The sequence below is a fragment of the Phytophthora parasitica genome (genome assembly GCF_000247585.1).
Source record: "Phytophthora parasitica INRA-310 unplaced genomic scaffold supercont2.1, whole genome shotgun sequence".
In the NCBI taxonomy this organism is placed as follows: Eukaryota; Oomycota; class Peronosporomycetes; order Peronosporales; family Peronosporaceae; genus Phytophthora; species Phytophthora nicotianae.
Genome location: NW_008634126.1, coordinates 1,970,607 through 1,987,404, shown reverse-complemented (window position 1 = coordinate 1,987,404; position 16,798 = coordinate 1,970,607). Strand labels below are relative to the sequence as shown.

The window sequence follows — 16,798 nt, the reverse complement described above, 5'->3', positions numbered from 1 at the left end:
TTCTCACTGCCATCTGAGGAATGACCCAGACCTCTACATGATATACGAACAGCAAAACTGGATATCCGGATCGAACGGATAGATAGGTTTTAAACACTAGGAGTCTGTAAAAAAAAAAAACTTGTACATTGCTATGTCTTCTCTGCTACAGTGCCAGAGAGCAAGCGTCGGTCGTGATTCAGCTTGATCGGGTCTCCTAACTCGTTCGGCGGAGTACCGGTTAGGCGTCGATAGCGCCGTGCCCACACCTTGACGAAAGTGAACGCAGCCTCCCCGTCGAGCACTCCGTGAGCGAAGTCGAGACCAATGACTAGTCCACCGTCCGAGAGTACGGACGCTTTGGTTGTAATGAGTTGGTGTCGACCCTCCCGTGCAGGTGGCATGAAGTCGTACGAGAGTGACTCGAGTGCTTGGTCAGTGGTTTGAGTACACGAGAGGTCCGTCACGAAAAGGGCTGTTGTGGCGATCTTGTTTGGGTCTAGCTTGACGTAAAGCATGCCGCACCGTTCAGAATCGATGTGAAGCTCGCCGTTCAGGATCGGATAGTCTTGGTTCAATGTCTCGATGAAAGATGCCTTCAATATTTCCAAATCGTAGCTGTGGTTCTGCGTGGGCTTGTAGATGTACAGGATCATGACGTCGATGTTTGTCATGACAGCGTCCATGGGGGACAAGTCCACGATCTTGGTAGCTCGGTCGATGGTTATGACAGTGGAGAACTTGATTGATTATTGGGTACTTAAATCGAGCATGAGCAGCAATTATAAGGTGGAAATACTATGGACGTAGGAAGTAGCTTCCAAGGCCATAGATGCCTCTCGCTTCCTACTACAGTAAATGGCTGCATACTATTCGACGGATGTGGTGAAGCTTTCGATGATTTCGTCGAAAAGATACTTTTCGGGACATGTTGGAGTGAAATTGTGGCGCTATCAACCTGGATTACGCAAGGGAGGATCTGTAATAGAATCGCTTCTCGAGGAACGGTCTGGTGTTTACCAATACAGGGAAAAACATACTTTCTTCAGTAATAAAAATGTCATTCTGCGACTTTGAGCACAAAGTTGCTTCATGAGATAAAGTGTGCTTATTGTGTTTGTCTTCCTTTCTTTATGCGCGAGTAGCAACTATTCTGCGCTATTATGCTCATGAGAATGCACAGTATTTAATATATATTATAGAACCGGTAGCGAAATCTTTTCAGAGATTAAGGCTATCATATTACTAAATAATAGCATATGAAAAAAACTAAAAAGAATGATTGAAACCTGCAAGTTTTTATCATGTTTAATGTTTCTTCCTCTGGCAGTGCTCAAATTGTCACGTGCTGATATGGTACAAGTATGCGCAGACTCACCCTGAAAACTCACTAAAAAATTGCAACTGGTCTACAAAACATCCATGTTTTTGTTACTGATCCAGCTACAACTGTCACAGCGAAAACAAAATCTGCTCGTTTTGCTTATTTACGGCCCTTGGCAACGGGGCTCGGAGTTGGATAGTACAGCTTGCGGTGGCGGGCTTGAAGTCGGGTAGTAATACTTGCGAATGCTGGTCTTGCTCGCGTTAGTGTCGACGTTGCCGGTGGCAGTGGTTGGGGAAATACACAGTGAAGTGGCGATGGCGACGATAATGAGACCTTTGCCGAGTTGTATAGTTCTTGAGATCGGTCTTCTTGAATAGATTGGACGGTAAAGTAGCAAATTGACGAATGTACTAACACCTAGGTTGCTTGAGTGCTGTTATGCCTACCGCCGCGAACCTACTAGTACACTAGGGTTGTACTAATCGTAAGATAATAGTCGGTGATGTGAATTGTAGCAACAGATCATCTTGAAATGGTTGAAGGTTTGGTGCCAGTTGTCGAGTCACACCTTTAACGATCTGTTGTCGCTCAAACAATACATTGAAATGGTGAGAGGCTGTTTACTTTTAATTAGTATCGTACACTTGTTTGGTCATTTTCCCTATTCACCTTTTACTTTCTTATAAAATTTGAGCATCTCCGCTACATAAGTTATATCGAAAAGTTGTTTTTTAAACATGCTAAACTACTACCGTAGTAGTAGTAAATATAGAACTCGCATTATTTTCCGATTCAGCTGGATAATTACACATTATAATGAATGACGCCGTTGTGAACCTAAAACTATTTACTAGCCTGCTGCATTTCGAGCAGTGGAAACTATGTGAATGTGTTGCAGCAACTTGCAACGGCGCAGAACTGCACAGATCCAGCATTAAAACACGCAATGTGATCTGCTCCGAAATATATGCCGCCCCATTTGGCATATCTGTCTGTAGTATACTTCATATTCCGTCGTGGATATGGATTTCGGGGACCCTTAAGAAACTGCGGAAGTAAGACTTGATACCCATACCTAGAATGCCCAGCAAGGCATATATTATATGATCGAGATGTTATATAGAACAGGCCACATGTGAAACGTTTTGATCTCGAGGGTTGGCCGAGTTCATCTGTTCTACAGGTTTACGTCAGGTCAGCTGGAAGTATAAACGTATTGTACTTCCAGAAAATCTGACGCAATCCAGTTTGATTATGTTGCGAATCACTTGAAGAAGTACATCTTCTAATCACTTCAATCGTAATCTTTACTGCTTACTAAGGAGTCATTAGCGGAAATTAACACTATAACTGCTGTATGCTTCGTTCGTCTATACGCTCTTCGTACTTCGTTGCTCCCTTTCGCTAAGTTCATTGCCTCGCGTGGATTTTCAACTTTGATTTGGTTGTCATTCTCCAATTTCCCACTCAGCAAACAACCAAACTCTCAAATGACCATCGTGAACGTTCCCAACACCGTGGACTTGTCCCCCATGGACGCTGTCATGACAAACATCGGCGTCATGATCCTGTACATCTATAAGCCCACGCAGAATCACAGCTACAATTTGGAAATATTGAAGGCATCTTTCGTCGAGACATTGAACCAAGACTATCCGATCCTGAACGGCGAGCTTCACATCGATTCTGAACGGTGCGGCATGCTTTACGTCAAGCTGGACCCAAACAAAATCGCCACAGCAGCCCCTTTCGTGACGGACCTCTCGTGTCCTCAAACCACTGACCAAGCACTCGAGTCACTCTCGTACGACTTCATGCCACCTGCGCGGGAGGGTCAACACCAACTCATTACAGCCAAAGCGTCCGTACTCTCGGACGGTGGGCTAGTCATTGGTCTCGACTTCGCTCACGGAGTGCTCGACGGGGAGGCTGCGTTCACTTTCGTCAAGGTGTGGGCACGGCGCTATCGACGCCTAACCGGTACTCCGCCGAACGAGTTAGGAGACCCGATCAAGCTGAATCACGACCGACGCTTGCTCTCTGGACACGGAAAGAGAACTTGTGCTCCTCATCCGGAGTTCCGTGTGTATGCGTCCACTGGTGAGTACTTAACACTCGAAGCGGGGCCCATTCCTGTACCTGTCAATGATCCACCATCGACAGCTCAACGTATTTTCCACTTGAGTCCTGACATGCTTGGACGGTTGAAGAAGCTCGCCACTGAATCGACTACTGCTCCTGACTATTCATACGTGAGTACTATCGACTCGCTTACGGCACTCTTGATCGTATTGATCACTCAAGCTCGTGGTCACGGCAAAGATGTCCGCGTCGCAACGTGCGTTAATGCACGGGCCCACCTTCACCCACCACTACCAACCAACTACGTTGGTAACGCTACCTTCTTCGCGTTGCCCACCTACAAAGCGGCTGAGCTCGCTTCTGACAATTTGGTTGATACGCTGTGTCTAGTGGCTCGACGTGTCCGCGAGTCCATCGTTCGAACACGGGACGACCAATTCCTTCGTGATTCGATGGCGTTTGTCTCCTCACAGCCCGATATGAGCGCGGTGGGTGTTAGCACCGACTTCTTCTTTGGTCCAGACCTCTTCTTCACCTCGTGGGTGCGCATGGGAGCGTACGACGCCGACTTTGGAGGTGGGAAAGCGAGTTACGCTGGTCTGCCACGGCTTCCGGTTACCGATGGACTGGTTGTCATCACTGACCCAATGTATCCCGAGCAAGATGGCTTGGACGTCACTGTGTCACTTGAGAGCAAAGCAATGGAGGCTTTCAGGGACCATTGGCAATCACTCGCTCTGTGAATCTCTCACCGCATCACAGTCGGCGAAAAACACCAAGAGTGTGACGCACAATCCACAAGTTCATTTCTTTATATTCAAAAACGCGAAGGTGCAGCATAAACAAACTTTTCGTTAGCGCTAACTCGCAATACATGCACCACAACGACCATATCGATCCTACAGAGCGCTCAATTTACTGCAGCTAGGACTTCATTATCCTCTTCAACTTGAAGTAAGTTCATTTTTGACAAGTAAACACTTCAACGAGTCTCGCGCCCTGCTCATTTGTCTTTCTCGTTCATTATCCAATTTGATTTGAACCCTTCGTTTGCCCATGGAGTTGAAAGATCTGGCACCTCTACTGTTGCAGCGCGAAAGAGATTCGAGTGACGTTGATGTGGAGCTGTTGACAAACATTCTACGTGGCGGCCACGCTGCCAACGTCCACCGGAAAGGCGCTGAAGCTGCGATCTCGCATCATCCAGTGCTCTCAAAGCGAGATACAGCTTTCCAGAACCACACGCAGCGGTACGAGAGTGCTCTGGAGAAGACCCACCACTACGTGAAGCTCATTCAAAGCAGCAAAGTGGACAGCGACGCCCAGCAGATCATGTACGATGTCATCGGCGAGAAGCTGCCGATTCAAGTCCACCGCTCCATGTTCATCCCGACGTTGGAGAACCAAGCAGACGACGAGCAACAAGCTCATTGGCTGCCTCTTGCCGCGTCCTATCGGATCCTTGGAGCCTACGCTCAGACCGAATTGGGTCACGGTTCTAACGTACAAGGCCTGGAGACCACAGCCGTGTACGATAAAGAGCAGCAAGAGTTCGTTATCAACTCACCAACACTCACAAGTCGCAAATGGTGGCCTGGAGGGCTGGGAAAGACCGCTACACATGGCGTAGTGCACGCACAGCTGCGTATCGACGGTGTGCACCACGGCGTCCAGGCGTTCATCGTCCCTCTACGCTCTCTGAAAGACCATAAGCCTCTTCCTGGTATCGAAGTGGGCGATATCGGCCCAAAAGTGGGGTTCAACTCGCTTGATAATGGCTACGCTGTGTTCCATAACGTCCGCATTCCTCGACGCAATATGCTCATGCGGTATGCCAAAGTTTTACCGGATGGAACGTTCATTAAACCGCCGAGTTCAAAGCTCGTGTACCTCACTATGACCCAGATTCGAGCGTATTTGATCCTCAAGCTGGGCTTCGCTCTAGGAGCTGCCACGACCATCACCACGCGCTTTAGTGCCGTTCGTGTACAAGGACGTAAGACGAATGATAGCAACCTCACGTTGACGAGCGAGAACCCGGTGCTGGACTACCAGAACCAACAACACGCTCTCCTGCCCTTAGTTGCGCTATCGTATGCGGCCAATTTCGCTGGACGATCAATGGTTGACATGCACGACAAGGTGCTGGCCATGGTCACTAGCGGCCAGACCGATTTCGCTGCTCAGTCGGCTCAACTACACGCCATCTCGTCCGGACTCAAAGGCTGGCTAGCAGACCGCGTGAACGATGGTATTGAGCACTGTCGTCGTTTATGTGGGGGTCACGGCTTCCTGCAGAGTAGCAACTTGGCTCATATCTTTGCTGAGACCGTCGGATCTTGTACGTATGAAGGCACAGCTGACGTGCTGGTTCAACAGCATGCACGGTATCTTCTGAAGGAGCTTGGGAGCACTGCCAAGCCTCAAAATGAAGGTCTTGTGGGCTTCTTAAGTCGTAGCGACTATTACTCGAACCCGAAGCTGCGGTGCAGTGCAAACAGCCCAGAGGAGTTCGGCAGCTTTAAGCTGTTGCTGGAGGCGTTTGAGGTTCGTGCAGCTCGCTCTGTTCGTAAACTTGCGCATGCGATGAATACTTCAGGGAACAGTGCGAATGCGTGCATGATACTGATGACTGCTGCATCCACACACCATACGGAGCTGTTGCTGCTGAAGTCGTTTATCTCTGGAGTTGGTTTGCTGCCTGTGGGGACGACAAGGAACGCCGTGACGCAGTTGTGTCAGCTTTTCGGGGTGTGGCTTCTGGTCAATGGCCTTGGTGACTTCCGTCAAGACGACTATGTTTCAAGTGCACAAGCTGATATGGCGCACCAACAATTGGCAAATATGCTGCCTCTAGTGCGTCGGAATGTCGTTCGTCTTACGGACGCTTGGGATTTCAGCGACTTCGAGCTTAACTCGACCCTTGGTCGATTCGACGGAGACATCTACCGTGCGCTTGTAGAACATGCCAAGCGTGAGCCACTGAATGCATCTCAAGTGCCGGAAGGATACGAGAAGTACCTTCGTCCGCTCATCCAGTCTTCGCTGTAAGTTCATCAGATTGGTGAAGAACGCTTACACGTGAATGTGTTACTTTCCAGGCAAAAGTTAATATTGTAACGTTAACTTCTTTTTTTTATCGGCTCTAGTGCAGAAGAAGGCTGCTCAAAACGTCTTCATCATTTCCGTATAGAACTTTATGTACTCGTCTACAATAGCCATATTCGGGTCATCAAGCGTTTTCACATTCAGTAGCTTGTGAATATTGTCGTCGGATACTCCTTTGCGAAACCAGCGCGTAAATTGCGCGACTTGCAAGTCTTCTGCGAGTTTTTTTGTTTCCGAAAGCTCCTTTCCTTGTTGAATAATTTTTGCCGCGCCCACCTCTTTGTACTGATGAGTGAGAGTTTTTAGCAAGCTTTCTTCCTTTCTTGGGTTTGCCAAGTTGAAATCTTTCACATAACTGAGCCACGCGCTCAATTTCACGTCACTGAGAACTGCCGAATTCAACTTATCGAGCTTTAGCAGTTTAAACACATCGTCAGGAGATTTTTGTTTCGACAGCCATCGCAGATTCTGCTGCTCTTGCAATCTCTTCGCGATTGTTTCAGCCGTCGACGTTTTAATTGCTGTTTCGATCATTTCTGCCAGTTTGACTTCGCCGTAAATCTTCGTCAATCTTGCAAAAATCGACGAAGCTTCGCCTGAATTTTTCCTGTTGAAATGATCAACGTATGAAACCCAAGTGGGAAATGCAGGGCTCTTAAACAGCTCCTCCCCAGTATCGTCAAGCTTGAGAATCTTGAAAAAGTTCTCAGGTGATTTACCGCCACCGACCGAAGCCTTTAACTCAGCCTGCAATTTAACGGCGATGTCCTCCGTACTCGGTACCTTCTTGGCCGCTTCGATCATCTTGACTAGATCTTCTTCTTCATAGCGTCTTGCTAACAGCGTGAGCATGGACACCTTTTTATTGGGAGCATTTTTGTTGAATTCATCGACGTATGACGCCCAGGTTGTGACTTGTGGACTTTCGAAGAGCTTTGTTCCTGTTTCGTCGAGCTTGAGCAACTTAAAAATGTCGTCTCCCGATTCACCAGTACTAAACCAAACCTGTCTCTGCTGCGCCTGTAAGACACTAGCGAAGCGCTCCGTGCTCGATACCTTTTTGGCTGCTTCGATCATTGAGGCCAAAGACTCGGGAGCGTACTGCGAATTAAGCTTGGCCAGGATTATATCCTCGGGGTTCTTCTTCTCAACTTTGGTCACGAATACTGCCCACGTCATCAAATTCGGGTCTTCAAAAATCTTGTTCCCTGCAGTATTCAAACTCAGCCTCGTGAAGATGTCGTCGATGGATACCCTATTGAACATCCAAGTCTGAATCCTTAAGTTTTGTGCAAGTTTCGAAGCCACCGATCCAACGAGACTCGCGAATACTCCCTCCGCAGGAAGAGTGAGTGCTCTCTCTTGGTCATCATATGCAGTGTTTTTTGCTCTCAGCAATCTCTGCCAGGAGGTAGTGGTTGGCACGGAGCGAAGGTGTGTTGGCGCCCTGAACTGGATCAGTTTTGCTTCTGCAGTTGTCAAAGAGACAGTAGCAATTGCTAGGAAGGCAGCAAGAGTGAATACCGTTGAGAAGTTGGGACACATGAGTGACTGAGCCTTCTTCACGGTAGGATATTGAGTTTTGCCAAGCAAAATGCGAAGTGGTCGGTGTGGCTCCGCTTTGGGCCAATGTCTGGCTCAAATGGAGTCAACAGGAAAGCCAGCACTTTTTTAGGGAACCGATGCAGGATGGGAAAGCGAGAATCGATCAGTCACAAACTACCGTCTCACAGGTTATTTATTCGTAATTTAATACTATTATATTTCAAAATGCATATGATTCTACGGAGCAAAACTTTTTATAATTTGCTTTCGAAAAGCATTCGTTATAGAAGGCAACTAAATCTCGGAGCGTTATAAATTTGGTTTATACTGTACAAACTGGTAAACATAAGTTGTTTCCGTAAAGCTTTTTCGAGATAAGCATAATCGTTTTGTGAGCTGCAGCGTCATTCTACTTCCGCGTGCATCGGGTTATTTCTCATTCTCTACTCGGCTGTTGTCTCTCGGCTAGAGTCCATCTAGCGGCACGAACATGTACGTGGCGAGCGGCTCAGTGACGTCCTACAAGCGTGGTGGTTCCACGCTTCTAAACATGAGTTTACGATACGGTTTCTGCAATCAATATGACGGTGCGCAAAACACGAGCCGAAGATAATAACATACTATTTGAAGTACAGTAATGCTTTGTCGCGTTCATCAGCAAGCATATTCCCGTGGAACCCAGCAGTCTGCTGCTTGCTATTGGTTTACATGAAGGAGCTCAAGTCCAATAGAATTCACTTGCACCCGCTCGCTCATGGGGACACGGTCTGAAGCACAGAACACCATAAAGTAAATGAATGATGCATTACATATACGTGATTGCTGTTAGCCGGAAAAACATGTACCGGGATGAGCGAGCCCAAGTCCTCGAGATGCCAGTTCCAGTTGGACGTGTATTCGATGGCGAAGTAAGACACGACGGAGATTACACCCTCGTACACCTTGCTAGCGATTGAGGTGGGCAATTCGGTGGTGGGCTGCATGGTTGCTGTCTGCTAGAGGTGGACTTGGAGCTGCGGAGCAAATTGTGAAGTGGCAGTCAAAATGAACTGCCTCCAAGGCTGATGGAAAAGACCTTGATGCCTGCAGCAAGTGCGCTCTTGTGACATCATCGGTATCGCAACGCCAGCTACATAGCCACTCGAGCGTACGTTGAAATGCAATGGTCATCTTGCGCACTCGATTACGACGAGGAGGCGGCTGAGCACTAGCGGAAATCGCTGTAAACAACCACAGAAAGCGAAAACTCAACGCACCGTACTCGTGTGGCCGCGATTCATTCGTTTGTGCTCTCAAATAATAATACCAATACCGGTACTAGCAGCTATCCTTTCAAAACCTAATTACGGGTGTCGACAGCAATTTGACTCCATAAAAAAACCAGCGCACTCTCTACCTCCAATTCGTTTACATACTTCAACTTTAATCTTCAGCAAATTCCATACTCAATCCAAGTCATTTTCCGTCCGTAACCATCGTAACCTCGCAACTGCCCATTATACCACCGCAATAATGGAGACGGATGCGCTTCCTCTCGAGCGCGGCGGCGTGGAAATGACGCCTCTGCTGCAGCCCGCGGCACCGCCTCCTGTCCACGCCGTCTCGCAGGAAAACCTCACGCCCACGCACCAGAAGCAGCAGCTCATGCGACGCGTACGCAGCGTGCAAGACGCGGCCAAACACGGACTGCTACTGAGCTCTCAGACTCGCAGCACAAGCCGCCCTGGCCAATACGGAGCCGTCAACGATCCATACAGCTCTCAGTTCACATTCTCAGTGCGTGACAACTTCAATTCCAGCGATCCACTCGCCGTGCCTCAGCTAAACACGCGGAAATTGAAGTCTCTGCTACTCGACGTTGTAGTGAACGGGACGTCAGGCGTGATCGCCTTCTTACTATCGTCTACTCTAGCCGTGTCTTGCGCCAGTGTTGTCGTGGGACACGGTACTCCACTGGCCTCGGTGATCGCACACTTCATCGACATAAACCTACTGGGCACAGCAGTATTGTCTGTGGTGCTAGCCTGGCAGAGTTGCGCGCCGTGGACATTAGGCGCCATCGATGTGTTCGTGGCGCCAGTTATGGCCGAAATGGCCGAGAAGATCTCGCATCATCTGCATGGAAATTTGGAAGAGGTGGTGCCCACTACAGTCGTGATGGTGGCTATCACATCCATGGTACTAGGCCTTGTCTTCTTCTTAATGGGGTTGTTTCGCGTCACATCCATTGCAAATTACATGCCGTACCCGGTAATTGCAGGCTTTTTATCCGGAATTGGAGCGCAATTGATGAAGAACGGAGTGCACATGGCGTCCAGTAAAGCAGTGACCGCTGCATTCTTCACGTGGAAAGTGCAGTTGCTACTACTGCCTGCAGTGGCTTTCGCTGGCTTGGCAAGACTTGGGCAGTACTTAAAGTTTCCAGTGGCTTTTTCGTTCCCTTGTTTACTAGCGTTATCTCTTGTGGGATTCCAAGTTGTTGCGTCCATGTATGGATCTAGCATGGAACAACTGAGTAAGGAAGGGTGGGTGTTCTCATGGGACCCTGTCGTAGTGGCAGACACGCCCATGTGGTTTCCGTGGGCTGAGATCGACTTTAAGCACGTGCATTGGCACACTCTTACGCACGAATGCATGGAGTTTATGGTATCTCTTATCATTCTCGGAGCACTGAAGTACAGTGTGGCTACGACGTCACTTTCAACGCTTTTTGGACGTGAAATATCGCCAGATAACGAGATGCGAGTGATCGGTTTGGCCAATCTAGCTAGCGGTTTAATGGGGTGTTGTGGAGGCTGTCACTACCTGTCTGCGATGGGTATCATGAAGCAGTTTGACGCCCACGAGAAGGTCCCAGCTTTGGTATGCGCTTTCCTGGTTGTGGTTCTCTGGATGGTTGGTATCCGGATGCTACAATTCGTACCCAAATTCATCTTTGGCGGCTTGTTACTGAGTGTTGGACTGCACTTTCTAGAGGCCTATTTGGTGACCCCTTTCCACTTTCTCAAGCCGATTGAAAAGGCCACAGTCGTGCTCATTACGTCGAGCTTTTTGATTATTGGTATGCTGGAGAGTGTGGCGCTGGGTATCATTATCTCCATGATCGAACTCATATGGCGTATCCACGCTGTGGGTTGTGTACACCACGAGACAACGGGTGCGCTAACTCGCAGTGCGGTGGACCGCACTCCGGAACAAACGGCGTATTTGGACTCCGAAGGAAGCGCAATTTTTGTATTGCGCCTTCAAGGATATCTGTTTTTTGGAACGTCTGTGAATATCTTAGAACGGATTGAAACTCGCGTGCATTCTCTGGATTTCCCCAAGCTCAAGTTCGTGATTATTGACTTCGGACTTGTGCCGAGCTTTGATGCTACGGCGTTGCTCAACTTTCGCAAGACTTCAGCACTTGCAGACATGTACATGTTCGATATATATTTCTGTGGACTAAAACCCGAGATCGAGCTCGCACTTCGACAGAACCACTACTCGCAACGTGTTCATTTACTTAGTAGCGACGTGGATATCGCACTCGAAATCTGCGAGAATGAGCTGCTTCCTGACGATATAGTGTTAACGCCTCAAACTCCGAGACCTGGGAAGTCATTGAATGAGTGGAAACGAATGAGTCAGTTGGAGCTGTGGGAACATTTCATGACTGCATCGCCGGAACATGACGGCACTGCAAGCTACCAGAAACTGCTTCCTCTTGCGGCGTATCTGGATATTGTCGTGGTGCCAAATGGGTCCCAACTTGTTCCCGAACGTCTGCGTGATGACACGTATTTTATCTGCTTTGGGTACATGAATTTCGTGACGGATTCCGAATTTTCGAATGCTCATAACATTCCTGGTATCCGGTACTCCGACATTGATGGCGGTGCGGGCTATCACGATGTTAATGAGAATGATGAGGGCGATACAAATGAAATGAACGGGGTCTTTAATCGACGTAAATTATCATTCGTGGTGCCGGAAGAATCCCAGTGGACACCGTTCACCACGTCCAAGTCGCGGTTGCTGAAGATCGGACCAGGTTCCGTCATCACGCCCAATGTTGCGGGTATGGATCCTGATTACAAATACTTTGCTACATCGGACTGCGTCATGCTGCGTTTAAGGGCAGTAGCAATGGAGACTTTGGAGACGCGTGCACCACACACGGCAGTTGCAGTGCTCAAGCTCATCAATGTGCGCTTGGCATCACGCTTCCGCCACTCCAGCAAACGCGTCTCACAAATGTCTTCGCTGCTGTACAAGTAGACACAAAGATTCTATTAGATATTCGTGAAACTAATAATTCAAAACCTCCGGTCCATGTGTATTTCTGTTGGGGATGAAAGTGGCTTCTAACGAGGTATAGTTCTAAATCTCTGCTGAGTATCAACCGATTGGTTTTCAGTACCAGAACGTCGAGCCGCGGGAATATCAAATTCATTCCGCAATTTGCACTGGAAATAGCTAGTGTTTCTTGATTGCACGTCCTCCAGCAAACCAATCAATCATTGTAAATCCTACAATCTCAAAAGGTGGAGACTGTCAAAGATTCAAAGGTTTTTGTCCGGATATACTTGCAATTTCTTCCAGCACAGCGGAAGACCATCACTCGCCTGTGGGGTTTATCTTTCCTCGTCGAAGACATCGTTGTGAGTGACTGTCACAGCTTATGACCTTGTCCATCTACTCGATACAGTAGGTTGCCGTAGGCTTTACAGTTAGTAAATTTGTACAATGCAATACTAAGCACCACTACAGTGTAGTGCCCACTTCCAGGTGGGGTACTTGATTATGTTGTAGAATTCAAAAGCAAACTCTTTCATTGACATGGCCGATTTAGGTGACCCTCGAGTCTTCGCTGCTGGTCGCTGAACCGAATAAATTCATTGGGCCCGCGACAGGAACGAAGTCTCTAATGCTGCATTCCCTTATACACTCTTAACTCTTCTGGCACACCGACCTGCCGCCGCTCTTTGGGGCGTGCTGTGGGCATCCAGTCGAGTCTTTAACCTTGATTTTGTCTCCATTCATCTCGTTCTCTTCACTCCACGTTCTCAGCAAGGAATTTCTTGGTGAGTTCGCTGATCTCCTCTTGTCCCAGCAAGAATCCGTCGTGACCGTGAGGCGACGACAGCGCTGCGAACTGCGAGTTAGGCAGCAAGTCGGCGATCTCCTGCTGCTCCGACAACGGATACAGTACATCCGAGTCAATACCGATAACCAATGACGGCTGGGCCAACGATCCCAGAGCCTGTTCGACTCCACCACGGCCACGACCGACGTCGTGTGTGTCCATCATGTGTAGCAGAGTCAGGTACGAGTTAACGTCGAAGCGAGACAGAAACTTCTCTCCCTGGTACTCTAGATACGACTGTACTACGTAGCGTCCGTACTTGGAGGCCAGCTTGTCGTCCAGAGCAGCTTCTTCTTGGCATCGGCCGAACTTGTCGGCGTACGCGGCGTGAGTACGGTAGCTCACCATGGCAATCTGGCGAGCCAGCGCAAGGCCGGTATTAGGAGGAGCGTCGGGCGTGTAGTGGCCGTTGCGGAAGTTCGGGTCCATGTAGATGGCTTGGCGTTGCAGTTCGCTGATGCCGATCTGCCACGCCGAGTGCTGGGCGCCGCATGCGATAGCCACGAAGCTCTTGACAAAATCCTGACCCTGGAACGCCCACTCGAGCGTCTGCATGCCGCCCAGTGAGCCGCCGATAACGGCCTGTACCTGACGCACACCCAGTGCGTCCTCCAGCAGTTGACGTTGCAAAGCAACGGCGTCGCGTAGCGTAACAGCGGGAAAATCCGGGCCGTACGGGAGTCCTGTGACTGGGTTGATGGAAGTAGGACATGTGCTGCCGTAACACGAGCCCAGTACGTTGCTGCATACGATGAAGTACTTATCCGTCCACTCGGGCGTGACCATGGCGTCCCAGTATTGGTGTACCAGTGAGTGGCCCGTGAGTGCGTGGCACAGCACGATCACGTTGTCCCGCGCCGCGTTCAGCTTGCCGTAGGTGGTGTACGCCACCTCCGGCGCCACGAGCATCTCCCCCCTCTCCAGTGTCAGTGACCCAGGCAATTGGTATACGCCCGAGACGGCACTGGGATGCGCATTGTCGTTGTACTCCTCCTCAATGTATTGGCCACAGGATGGACCTGAGGCTGTGGATACCTCGGGGGCTATCGAAAACCGCCGAGAGAGGAGGGGGTACGATAACGAGGAGGAAGAGGCTCGCGAGACGCGACGCACGGCGCGGTGCAACATGATGCAGTGCTGTGGACGGACGGACGAAGTGCAGACCTGGACCGGAGACGCTCTTTTGTCTTGGGCGCAAATCGCAGAATGGCTTGACTTTAGACCTCCACCACCGGTCAAAGTGCATAAAAACCTCCAATAACACATGGGACCAATACGCAAGTAGTTTATTCCGGTCGATGTCCTGGTTGAGGAAACTGCTAAACCTAATAGTGCTCCAGTTTTGTAACACTGGCGTCTGTCATGATGTGGTTCACCTAATTCCAATCATTTACGTGGACCACCTCTCTGAAGTAACGGCAAGGCCCCCAAAATCGGCCCGTCAGATCCAAAGTACAAGGGAGCAAAACGCGTGCCTTCACCCTCATTCGTCGATATCCTACGCAAGTCAAACGTTTCGGATCTCCCCAAGTCTACATCTCCAGCCATGAAGGTTCTGGTACCCGTGAAGCGCGTGGTGGACTACGCCGTCAAGATCCGCGTGGAGCCCAAGGGCGTGGATCTTAAGAACGTTAAGATGAGCATGAACCCCTTCTGCGAGATCGCCGTGGAGGAGGCCATCCGCCTCAAGGAGAAGAAGGTGGCCTCCGAGATCGTCGCCGTTTCTATCGGCCCCAAACAGAGCCAGGAGACCCTGCGAACGGCCCTCGCCATGGGTGCGGACCGTGGCATCCACATTACCACGGACATGCGCACGGACCAGGAGCTGCAGCCTCTGGCCGTAGCTAAGCTGCTCAAGGAGGTCGTGGCAAAGGAGGACCCCAAGCTCGTTATCTGTGGCAAGCAGAGTATCGACGCTGACGCTGCCCAGACCGGCCCCATGCTCGCCGGTCTGCTGGACTGGAGCCAGGGCACCTTCGCCTCTGAGGTCGCTGTCGAGGGTGACGCTGTCAACGTCACCCGTGAGACCGACGCCGGCGTTGAAACGCTCAAGCTCGGCCTGCCTGCTGTTGTGACCGCCGACCTGCGTCTCAACGAGCCCCGTTACGCTACGCTGCCCAACATTATGAAGGCCAAGAAGAAGAAAATCGAGACCCTCGCGGCCGACAGCTTCGGCGTGGACCTCACCCCGCGCATCGACGTGGTGGAGGTCAAGGACCCCGCCTCGCGCAAGGCCGGTATCAAGGTGGCCAACGTGGACGAGCTCGTGGACAAGCTGAAGAACGAGGCCGGTGTGATCTAGAGAGGCATATGAAAATGCAGTTTAGTAACGCTGCGAGTAAAATGCACGTAGTTGAGTTGCACCATATACTTGCACCTTAAAGCACTTTTCCTGAAAAAACAAGTTCTTGCCTTGACTGCTCATAGCTAATGGCCCACCATAATAAAAAAAAAGAGATCAAAAGTAGAAACCAATGCGCACTTTTTCTATACAAAGTACTTTTCTCGGTGTGTATACATGCCATATACGCGTGTATAAAAGACACTATGACACTTTTTAATACCCTCCTGTCAGTGTGGATACAGAAATGAAACGTAATACTAGTAGTGGTTTACTCAGCTTCTACACGTAGATCAATATTGACACCATCGCACAGCAATTCACGTTAAGTCCACGACAAACTAGGGAAGGATACGTTATACTGGAGCATGTATGTCATCTACTTTACCTAAGCCGTTAGATCGAGGCCATGCTTCAATGACGTTCGCCAAGATACCTCCGATTGGGCATGCCACAACGTATTTGATGGCGGCTGAAATGCACACTCCCCAACTTCACATTATTCAATTCCTACAGCAGTCCTCAAGTCAACAACCTCGACGATGCAAGGGAATACTTTCGACAACGCGTGCAAGATGGACGATGCTCTTGGCAGCCTAGTGGAGCTTATGGTCAAGATCACGCCCTTGTCCGCGTTTTTGAGTTGGGACTTTCATGACCTCGGTGTACTGGTTCCAGAATGGGGTATCTAGTCGCTCAAGATGTTGCAGACCAAGCGCATGGAATCGACCGAAGATTAACCCCGCAGTAAACCCCCGTTTTGCTTGGATACAGCATGCTGTCAGCCGCATACTCAATGCACAAGGGACATCGTTGGCCATGGATTGAGCCTTCACTGTTATAGTTTGAGCTTTACCAACATTAAAAAAAAAACTTGACGTGTCTAATCGAGCCCACCATTCCGTAACGCTTCCTTTGTTCTTTCGTACTGGGAATTTAATCTCTTCAAGCCTCCCACGAACTTGAATTGTATAACAACAGTCTGACTTCATGAAACCCGCAATGGACGGTCATGGTACATGTACAAGCACCGCGAGCTGAATAAATGCAGAGTTCTCAAGCTGGTGGTAGAACGAAATCCATAGGTAATTGTCCGCAATGTTCAGAAGAATTGAGGATTATCCTTTTTATACCTTTCCTTGTGAAACCGGACGGAAACGGAAATGAATGATCCCTAATTGATTCTAGGCCAAAGCTTTGGACAGCTTTAGCTGGCTGAACAGCCTAACCCATCTAATTTCATTGGCGGGGGCAGGGGCAACCAAGGTTTGAGCGAATGTTAATA

At 49.4% G+C, this 16,798-nt stretch overlaps 9 protein-coding genes across 9 annotated transcripts in view; 5 read left to right on the top strand and 4 right to left on the bottom strand.

Moving 5' to 3' along the window:
• PPTG_00508 (hypothetical protein) overlaps positions 1-82 on the top strand; it is a gene marked incomplete at both ends in the record, with an annotated part of 1,362 nt that extends 1,280 nt beyond the window's left edge. The window contains one exon of the mRNA XM_008891903.1: positions 53-82. Within this exon, the coding sequence (XP_008890151.1) occupies positions 53-82 (30 nt within the window). The remainder of the gene's footprint in view (positions 1-52) is intronic.
• A 49-nt stretch (positions 83-131) lies between these two features.
• Positions 132-665, bottom strand: PPTG_00507 (hypothetical protein; the record flags this gene model as incomplete). Its single annotated transcript, XM_008891902.1, has 1 exon — positions 132-665. The coding sequence occupies one exon, from the start codon at positions 663-665 to the stop codon at positions 132-134; it is 534 nt and encodes a 177-aa protein (XP_008890150.1).
• A 2,131-nt stretch (positions 666-2,796) lies between these two features.
• Positions 2,797-4,277, top strand: PPTG_00506 (hypothetical protein; the record flags this gene model as incomplete). The annotated part of the gene is made up of 1 exon (XM_008891901.1): positions 2,797-4,277. The coding sequence occupies one exon, from the start codon at positions 2,797-2,799 to the stop codon at positions 4,129-4,131; it is 1,335 nt and encodes a 444-aa protein (XP_008890149.1). The 3' UTR covers positions 4,132-4,277.
• A 167-nt stretch (positions 4,278-4,444) lies between these two features.
• PPTG_00505 (hypothetical protein) lies at positions 4,445-6,439 on the top strand (the record flags this gene model as incomplete). Its single annotated transcript, XM_008891900.1, has 1 exon — positions 4,445-6,439. The coding sequence occupies one exon, from the start codon at positions 4,445-4,447 to the stop codon at positions 6,437-6,439; it is 1,995 nt and encodes a 664-aa protein (XP_008890148.1).
• A 114-nt stretch (positions 6,440-6,553) lies between these two features.
• Positions 6,554-8,041, bottom strand: PPTG_00504 (hypothetical protein; the record flags this gene model as incomplete). Its single annotated transcript, XM_008891899.1, has 1 exon — positions 6,554-8,041. One exon carries the CDS (start codon positions 8,039-8,041, stop codon positions 6,554-6,556), a length of 1,488 nt encoding a protein of 495 aa, XP_008890147.1.
• Positions 8,042-8,283: 242 nt separating this feature from the next.
• PPTG_00503 (hypothetical protein) lies at positions 8,284-9,328 on the bottom strand. The gene is made up of 3 exons (XM_008891898.1): positions 9,298-9,328; positions 8,887-9,170; positions 8,284-8,808 (listed from the first exon to the last, which is right to left on the bottom strand). The coding sequence occupies exons 2-3, from the start codon at positions 9,022-9,024 to the stop codon at positions 8,794-8,796; spliced, it is 153 nt and encodes a 50-aa protein (XP_008890146.1). The 5' UTR covers positions 9,025-9,170; positions 9,298-9,328; the 3' UTR covers positions 8,284-8,793.
• A 183-nt stretch (positions 9,329-9,511) lies between these two features.
• Positions 9,512-12,366, top strand: PPTG_00502 (hypothetical protein). The gene has a single exon (XM_008891897.1). The coding sequence runs from the start codon at positions 9,554-9,556 to the stop codon at positions 12,302-12,304; it is 2,751 nt and encodes a 916-aa protein (XP_008890145.1). The 5' UTR covers positions 9,512-9,553; the 3' UTR covers positions 12,305-12,366.
• Positions 12,367-12,650: 284 nt separating this feature from the next.
• Positions 12,651-14,382, bottom strand: PPTG_00501 (homoserine O-acetyltransferase). Its single transcript, XM_008891896.1, has one exon. It carries the CDS (start codon positions 14,298-14,300, stop codon positions 13,080-13,082), a length of 1,221 nt encoding a protein of 406 aa, XP_008890144.1. The 5' UTR covers positions 14,301-14,382; the 3' UTR covers positions 12,651-13,079.
• A 219-nt stretch (positions 14,383-14,601) lies between these two features.
• PPTG_00500 (hypothetical protein) lies at positions 14,602-15,647 on the top strand. Its single transcript, XM_008891895.1, has one exon. The coding sequence runs from the start codon at positions 14,719-14,721 to the stop codon at positions 15,472-15,474; it is 756 nt and encodes a 251-aa protein (XP_008890143.1). The 5' UTR covers positions 14,602-14,718; the 3' UTR covers positions 15,475-15,647.
• Positions 15,648-16,798: the final 1,151 nt, after the last annotated feature.

Excerpts from the sequence above, each read along its gene's own strand:
- PPTG_00503 (XM_008891898.1), bottom strand. The coding sequence starts at position 9,024 with ATGCAGCCCACCACCGAATTGCCCACCTCAATCGCTAGCAAGGTGTAC.
- PPTG_00502 (XM_008891897.1), top strand. The coding sequence starts at position 9,554 with ATGGAGACGGATGCGCTTCCTCTCGAGCGCGGCGGCGTGGAAATGACG.
- PPTG_00501 (XM_008891896.1), bottom strand. The coding sequence starts at position 14,300 with ATGTTGCACCGCGCCGTGCGTCGCGTCTCGCGAGCCTCTTCCTCCTCG.
- PPTG_00500 (XM_008891895.1), top strand. The coding sequence starts at position 14,719 with ATGAAGGTTCTGGTACCCGTGAAGCGCGTGGTGGACTACGCCGTCAAG.